Source organism: Culicoides brevitarsis, chromosome 3, assembly GCF_036172545.1.
Source record: "Culicoides brevitarsis isolate CSIRO-B50_1 chromosome 3, AGI_CSIRO_Cbre_v1, whole genome shotgun sequence".
Lineage (NCBI taxonomy): Eukaryota > Metazoa > Arthropoda > Insecta > Diptera > Ceratopogonidae > Culicoides > Culicoides brevitarsis.
The window spans coordinates 26,150,864-26,159,094 of record NC_087087.1 but is presented as its reverse complement, the minus strand read 5'-3'; the positions used below and the strand labels follow the sequence as shown (position 1 = coordinate 26,159,094).

Sequence of the window (8,231 nt, the reverse complement as noted above, 5' to 3'; positions counted from 1 at the left end):
AAATCACTCAAATAATAAAATAGAAAAAAAGTCGCCTAAAGAACTATGTAAGTTTTTACAAATTTTTTCTTTTAATTTCACATTTTCATCATAAAAATGTGCCTTTATTTTCAAATAAATCAATTAATTAATTAAAAAATTAATAATCATATAAATAATAATTTAATTATGAAATGTCAGCTAGGGAAAAGTTTTAATGTGCACTGGGAAAAGTTTTTAAATGTGCATCGGGTTAAAAATCTTGAATAAGCATTGGGACAAATTTTTAAAATTCCAACTGGGGAAAATGTCGTGTGTATAAAATTTTTATAAACTTAAAATATGCATTGGGACGAAAAATTCAGTAATTTTCAGCTATTATTGAACACAAATTGATTCCTTAAATGGAAAGTTGAAAATATTACCGCATTTTTTCTTCGAAATGCGGTAAGAAACTTAAAATTTCAATTAAAAGTTTACTTTAATTCAATTTTTTAAACCTTCAACAAAAAATTAAGCACTAATTTTCCATGAAAAATATCTTCACAAGTTTCACAAAAACTAAAAAAATTCAATTTAAAAATAAAATTTGGTCAAGTACGAATCCCAGCTCGCTCTACTTACCTTTTTAATTCGTCTTTTACAAGTGTTGAATGCAAATTTCTTCAGCAACTCACTTTTTTTTATTACAAATTATCATTATCTCGATCACTTCTGTGTGATCAATGAAGTTATGCAATAATGTTGTACCTTCGGATTTTCTGCACACAAAAAAAGAGCAACACAACATTCACATTAAAATTCTTCTGAGCTACGAGCTTTAACTCATTGCGGCCCGTTCAATGCGATTCCGTCGTAGCAAGACGTGTCATGAATTCCATTCAAATTCAAAAACGAAAAAAAAAATCAAAACAAAAATTTACTTTCATGAACATTGGAAATGCATGCAGAAACATGGAAAATTTTTGCATCGTGTATGTCGGTGTATTAGAGATTTGCGGCAATTTTTTATAGAAAATGAACATTTTTTTCATGTAGATAAATAAATTAGAGTATGAGTGTGGAGTGTTGCATTATAAATAAGAGCACATAAATTAAAACAATTGCAGTTATTTTTTCGCTATCGAAGACATGAGACACGAAAAGTCGGTATTTGGTGTCTAAAAAAGACTTGCTTTTGACTAAAAATCGTCAGAAAAGTTAATTAAAGGCAAAAAGAGACCAAAGTCAATACAAAAAGTGGAAGACCAACAAAAGTTTTTAATTAAAAAAAGAGATAAATAAAGAAAAAAATCAAATATTTAAATGGAAAAAATGATAAGCTCTGCTGTTGTGGTACGTTAACTTTGTTATGCGATACATTTTAATTATAGTATTTAGTTTGGAGATACTTTTCCCTTACACTCATGATCGCGTTAATTGTCGCATTGTTCGTCTTCAAGTGTGTAAATATGTAATTAATGTGTGTCAGGATGTTTCAAAAAACTTTTTCTTCAGTCATTTACGTTACGAATTTAAATAAAAGTAAAAAAAAGTAGAAAATATTAAAATTTTTTAAAATATAAATATTAAATTAAAAAAAAAATAAAAAATTAAATTAAGAATTTTATAAAGAAAAATTATTTTATTAATTTAATTTTATTTATTAATAATTTTTCTTTATAAAATGTTAAATTTAATTAATTATTTTTTTTATATTTTAAGTATTTTAATTGAATTTAATATTTTTTTCAAGATAAAATCGTTATTTCATCATTTGATTTTTTTAAAATTTTATTCTTGTAATTTTAATTTTATTTTATTAATTAATTATTTTTAATTATTTTTAAATTAAATTAAATAATTTTTATTAATTAATTAAGTTTAATTTTTAATCAATACTAAAAAAGAATCTTAAGACAAATTGAAAAAAAAAAATTAAATAAGTACATTGACTGTTTGTTTTTTTTAATTTTTTTGATATAAAAAAAATAATTATTAAAAATTTTATTTTATTAAAAAATTGATTTTAAATCATTTTATTTAATAAAATCTTAAAAAACATTAAATTAACATTTTAATTTTATTTAAAAATATTAACAATTTTTATTAAAAAAATTAAATTAAAAAATTAATTTAATAAAAAAAATATTTATTAATTTTTTTATTAAATTTATTAAAAAATTGATTATTAAATTAATTAAACAAATTTAAAATTTTAATCAATAAAAATTATTTTAAAAATTTTAAAAGTTTAATAAAAATTTATAAATTTTCAAATTTTTTTCTTGTAATAATTTTTCAAAACAAAATTCAAAAAAAAATTATAAAAAATTTTCTAAAATTTTAATTTTTTTTTGGCCTTTTCCTTGAATTTTCTTCTCTAAGAAATTTTTTCAAAAATTTTTTAATTTTTTTTTTTTTAAATTTTAATTTTTTAAAAAAAAATAATAATAAATCAATTTTTAATTTGAAAGTTTAAAAGAAAAATTATTAAAAAACAAAAATTTTTATGGTTTTAAAACTTTTTTTTGTATGAAATTAATTTTTTTAAATTTTTAACTTTTTTTTATTTTTTTCAAATTAAATTAATTAAACAAAAAATATTAAAAGCTTTACAAAAAGAAAATTAAATTATTTTAAAAATTTGACCTAACCTCAAAATAAAAATTTATAAAATTTTCAGATCTTACCTCTTTTCATCGCATTACCCATGTTAATCGTTGCTGAGCCTCCATCTGGATATTCCTTCTCGCGTCCCCCAAATTCCTTACCTCCTTTACTTCCCACCGTCTCGAACAGCTACGGACCCCCGCCGAATCCCCCCATGGAGAGTTACGGTCCGCCACAGCTGCCAAAAGACACTTATGGCCCTCCATCGCAAGCTGCAATTATCCACAAACACGTTTATGTGCACGTCGCACCGCCAGAGCCGGAATACGAGCAACCAAGGTAAGCATTACTTTCACTTTCGACACCCGAAAACCCGCACGAGAACAATAGATGAAGATGAATTTAATCACAAGTAGGCGTTTTTCGGAACAAACACATGTAAATTATTAATCAAATCAACAACAAAGAAGAGTTTAATTGAAGAGATTTTTTTTCCGGTATTTTTTTTTCTCACATGACTTTTACTTTTTTTTCAGGCCGTATGTTGCGCAACCGCCCGTGCAAAAACACTACAAAATCGTCTTCATCAAAGCTCCGAATCCGCCGCGTCCCAGACCTCCGCAAATTGCGGTGCCGCCTCAAAATGAGGAAAAAACTCTCGTTTACGTGTTGGTGAAGAAACCTGATGATCCGCCGGAAATTATGATTCCGACGCCGGCACCGACAATGCCAAGCAAGCCTGAGGTCTATTTCATCCGGTATCGCACGCAAAAGCAGGAGGGGAGTAACGGCGGGGGCGGTTACGCCGAAAGTATCTCCCCCGCAGACCAATACGGGCAAATCAGTCTCACAAATGACCAACGAGCCAAGCGACATCGACATCAGTAGCATCTTGAGTGAACGCTTGCTGCAACGTTATCACGAGTTGTTCGGCGAAAAATCATAAAATATTGAATAATTTTTTTTAATTCGCGTTTTGTAAAAAAAAATTTTAATTTTTTTTTTTGAATTTCAGACCAAAAACGTAAATTTAGTAAATTTTTAAATATTATTTTGACTTTAATTATTTAAATAAAAATAAATTTAAACAATCTAAAATTAAAAAAATAAAAATTTGATTTTTTGCAAAAAAAAAAAAAATAAAAATAATTTAAAATAATTAAATTTTTTTTAAATTTTAATTGATTAATTTTAAATTTTAATTAAATTATTTTGTTTAAATTTTATTTAATTTTTTTTAAATTTAAAATAAAATTTAAAAAAAATTTGTTAAAATTCTGAAAAAAAAATCTGAAATCCGAAAATTCACAAAATATTTAATAAAAAATTATTTTTTTTATTCGCGTTTTGTATTTGTCACCGTTTATTATTTTTTAATATTTTTTCTTTCTTAAAACTATAAAAACTTAACATTAATTTACATTTTTCTGTACTTTTTTTTTTAAATAATCTCTTCCAAAAAGTGAGTCGTGAAGAAAGAAAATTAGAAATAATTTAAACAAAGGAAGTAAATGTCTCGTCATCGTCACACGGAGAAAAAAAAATTACTTGAAGACGAACGAATTTCGCCAAACAAACAATGACTCGGCTCAATTTTTATTGCTTTTTGCCTCGTAGTTGTTGTTCGCTCACGGGTGTCATTTGCATAACACTCGAGATGCGGCGCGATGTTAATGATGACGAGCGATTATTGACCCTTTTTCGAAGAAAGTGAAATTTTTCTGTGTGATTTACGGAAGAAGAAAAGAGCATCAATGGGTCAATTGTCGTCCCATCCATGTAGAAAGTGAAATTCGTTCGTCAAACGACGAGGATGACTAATGATTCTTAAGAGAAAAATTGTTTTGGTATATTATAAATTATATTTTTTTTTCACGCTTTGTTTGATTTTTTTTTCTTCTTCTTCTTTCATTCATGTATAAAATTCAATTAGGCTTCGTTTTCTGTACAATTATAACAACAATAACAAAGGGGAGTGGGATGAAGAGGTCGAGAGATGATGCGAAATTACTTTTTGTAGCTTCCAGGAACTCCGTATTTGGATGATGGCGCAGAGACTCCTGTGAAAAATAGAAAAAAAATTTTTTTTTTAGGTCAGTTTATATGATTTAATTTGAAGAAATATGATGAAATTATGCAATATGAGAGCATTGTTGACCTCTTGTTTGAAGTTAAGTACGTGTTCGTGTTGCGCGGGAAATTTGCGTTTTATTTATTTATTTTTATGACAAACGACGAAAAGTGTTTCATAATTCAATTAAAATAATTTTTTATTGTTTGAAGTTGAAAATTGTACAAATGAAAGTCAATAATTGTCAAAAAAAAAAAAAAAAATTTTAATTTTTTAAAAAAATTTTTAATTTAATTTTTTAAAAAAATTTTTAATTTAATTTTTTAAAAAAATTTTTAATTTAATTTTTTTAAATTAAATTTTTCAATTTAATTTTTTTAAATTAAATTTTTCAATTTAATTTTTTTAAATTAAATTTGTGAATTTATTTTTTAGACCAAAAATAAAAAATTTGTAAATTTTAAAGATTTATTTCGACATTAATTTTTTTTTAAATTGAAATTTTAATAAAATTAAAAATTCAAATAAAAAAAAAATCATTTTAATAATTTGTTTGAAAATTTGAAAAAAAAAGTTTTATTTTTTTAAATATTTTTTTCTGAAACTTAAAAATTTTAAAATTAATTTTTAATTAAAAAAAAAAAATAATTTTAATATTTTTTTAAATTTTTATGTTAAGATTAATATTTAAATGAGGAAAAAATCTGAAAGTTTTAATTATTTTTTTAAATTCAATTTTTAATTGAATTTTTTATTTCAATTTAAAATTTTAATTTATTTAATTAATTAATGTAATAATTACAAAATTTAATTTAATTAATCAAATCAAAAAAAAATATTTTGTAAAATAAATAATTTAAAAAATTTTTAAAAAGTAATTAGAAATGAAAAAAAAATTAAAACTCACAAAAATAAATTATTTCTTCTATTTAATATTTTTTTTAAAATAATTTTAAAATAAAGCATTTAATCTTATTGCTTTTGCTTTAAAAAAAAATACTCAATAAAGAAAGGTTCAATAAATCGTTAAAATTTCACTTTTTTTTGACAAATTTTTGTCTCAATTTGCTCTCACGCAAAAAAAAAAATAAGGAACGATGCTTTATCACTTTCCCTGAAGATTAATATTTTTTTTAATGTGCACAAGTGAGATCAAGCCCAACCCGAATACGCGCGAAATTGAGAAGATTTTTGCACATACGTGTGTGTGACGCGATAAATATGCTTTAAAAAGAAGAATTACGATCAAAAAAATGACCGAAAAGAAAAACTTTCACTCTTGTTAAACGACCGCGTGTTAAAGTTTAAGCCCATGCCCAATTATGACGATACTCGACGACGATGCTCTTGAACGAAAAAAAATTTTTTTTTTATTATTTGGGGAATGATTGCCTGCGGCTGACAATATTACAAAACATTGTAACGTTATTAACTTTTATGTACTTTTGTAGTTTATCACGATGGAGATCTTGAGGTCTTGTGGGTAGAAATCGAAAGTTTCTTCTTCTCAAACGCTTCTTTTCTCGCCAAAGTTACATAAGAAACGTTTGATTTATCGCGTTTTTGTGTTTTTTTTCTCTCCCGCAACAAGTCGGTTATTGTATCAAGTGCAACAACAATGGAGTGCTAAATTGTTGCACGCATCATTAATTGCATGTCGATCCGAAGGAAGGGAATGTGTGTTAGTAGAGGAAAAAAAATAAGTTGACTTACCGCCTCCGGAAACTCCGAATCCAGATCCGTGGCTGCTGCCTCCGGATGAGTGACCTCCGAATGAACCAGATGAGCCTCCGAAAGAACCGCCTGAGCTTCCGCCGAATGATCCGGATGAAGATCCGCCGAATGATCCGCTTGAGCTACCGCCGAATGAGCCTCCGGTGCTGCCTCCGAATGAACCTCCTGTGCTTCCTCCGAATGAACCTCCAGCAGCTCCTTGTCCTTTGTTGGTCTGAAAAAATAATTTTTATGGAATTTTAGGTAGGTTTCGTTTATTTAAAATAAATAATTTAATTTAAATTTTATTATTTTTTTTAAATTTTATAAAAAATTGAAATAATTAAATTTAAATAAATAAATTTAACGAATTTTTAAATATTTTAAAATTTAATCAAAATAATTTTTTTATAAAATTTAATTAATTAAAAATATTAAAAAAATATTTAAGTAAATTAATTAATTTAAAATTTTTAATTAAAATTATTTTTCAATTTTTTTTATTTATTAAAAAAATCAAATAAAAATATTTTAAAAAAAATTAATTAAATTTAATTTACTTTTTTAAATAAATTTTTTAAATTATTTTTCAATATTTTTAATTAATTGAAGAAAATTTATTGAAAATAAATAATAAAAATTATTTAATTAAATCATTTTTTTAATATTTTTAATTATTTCAAAATAAATAAATAAAATTATTTAATTTCAAAAAATAAATAAATTAAATAATTTTTATCAAATTTATATTTTAAAAATTAAATTCAAATTAAAAATCTTACCTTATATTTGATGAAATAAACTTCAGGTTTGCTTGGTGGTGTGATTTGTTGAGGAGCAGCAGCTTGGATATCAGCCAAATCTTCGGGTTTCTTAACCAAAACGTAGACAATGGTCTTTTCTTCTTTCTGGGCAGCTTGGTTGATGATGGCTTGTTGTTGCGCCGACACGGATGGAGCCTTGATGAAGATGATCTTGTAGTGCTTTTGACGAACTCCTGGGTTAACGATGGTTTGTTGGCGTTGTTCTTCCTCATCTGGAGGTGGGACATGGACATAGATGTGTTTCTGGACTAAAGTTTGTCCGGCAGCACCTCCGCCGAAACCGCCGCCAAAACCTCCAGCGTTTCCGCCGAATGAAGAGCTTTGTCCGAAACCGCCGCTTACGCCGCCTCCGAAGCCAGAATTGCCTCCGCCGAAGCCTGAGCCGCCATGTGAAGAGAAACCTCCGGAATTTCCGCCGAATGACGAGACACCTCCGCCATGCGAGAAACCTCCGGAGCTTCCGCCATGCGAAAATCCACCGGAACTGTGTCCTCCTTGGTTGTAATTATATCCGCCGCCGCCTGAACTGTGACCGCCTCCGTGATGGTGATTTCCACCATGACTTCCGCCTGATGGATACGAGTATCCGCCTCCCAAGGGAGCTTCGGGTCTCGCACTGGCTAATGCCACGACCGATAATACGACCTGAGAAATTCACATTTTTTTTTATTTAATTTTTTTTTCACTTTTTTATTTTTTTTTATTTTATTTTTTTTTTTTTTTTTTCAACACTTACCACAAATAATTTCATATTTTTTCTAATATATCACTAGCTTAACACACAACACAAGTTAGTCACTCGGATGGATGTTACTGACTAATAGCATCTCCGATTATGATGGTTTTAATATAGTGCTCTGCCCCACCTGAAATTATTTTTGCCCGTGCATCGTTTACACGTGCAACGTCGCGCTACAGCATCTCTTTCGCACACGCACGTCGACTTGTACCTACAAAAAAAAAAAAAAAATAACAACAAAAATTAAATGAACGAAAAAAAAATTTGCTTACAAAAATTTTTTTTTCTTCACTCCATTCATGTGTCTTTGTTA

The 8,231-nt window shown here is 26.8% G+C and overlaps 2 protein-coding genes across 2 annotated transcripts; one reads left to right on the top strand and one right to left on the bottom strand.

The window, feature by feature from the left end:
* Window positions 1-2,671: 2,671 nt before the first annotated feature.
* On the top strand, window positions 2,672-3,459 carry LOC134835428 (uncharacterized). The gene is made up of 2 exons (XM_063850307.1): window positions 2,672-2,910; window positions 3,108-3,459. The coding sequence occupies exons 1-2, from the start codon at window positions 2,672-2,674 to the stop codon at window positions 3,457-3,459; spliced, it is 591 nt and encodes a 196-aa protein (XP_063706377.1).
* A 1,119-nt stretch (window positions 3,460-4,578) lies between these two features.
* Window positions 4,579-7,930, bottom strand: LOC134835427 (keratin, type I cytoskeletal 9-like). Its single transcript, XM_063850306.1, has 4 exons — window positions 7,916-7,930; window positions 7,138-7,824; window positions 6,356-6,590; window positions 4,579-4,631 (listed from the first exon to the last, which is right to left on the bottom strand). Exons 1-4 carry the CDS (start codon window positions 7,928-7,930, stop codon window positions 4,579-4,581), a joined length of 990 nt encoding a protein of 329 aa, XP_063706376.1.
* Between the last annotated feature and the right edge of the window lie 301 nt (window positions 7,931-8,231).

Bases quoted from the DNA above. Each gene is read 5' to 3' on its own strand.
- LOC134835428 (XM_063850307.1), top strand. From the start codon at position 2,672: ATGTTAATCGTTGCTGAGCCTCCATCTGGATATTCCTTCTCGCGTCCC. The intron at 2,911-3,107 runs GTAAGCATTACT...CTTTTTTTTCAG, and splicing joins CCGGAATACGAGCAACCAAG to GCCGTATGTTGCGCAACCGC.
- LOC134835427 (XM_063850306.1), bottom strand. The intron at 6,591-7,137 runs GTAAGATTTTTA...TTATTTTTTCAG, and splicing joins TTTATTTCATCAAATATAAG to ACCAACAAAGGACAAGGAGC. The intron at 4,632-6,355 runs GTAAGTCAACTT...TATTTTTCACAG, and splicing joins ATTCGGAGTTTCCGGAGGCG to GAGTCTCTGCGCCATCATCC.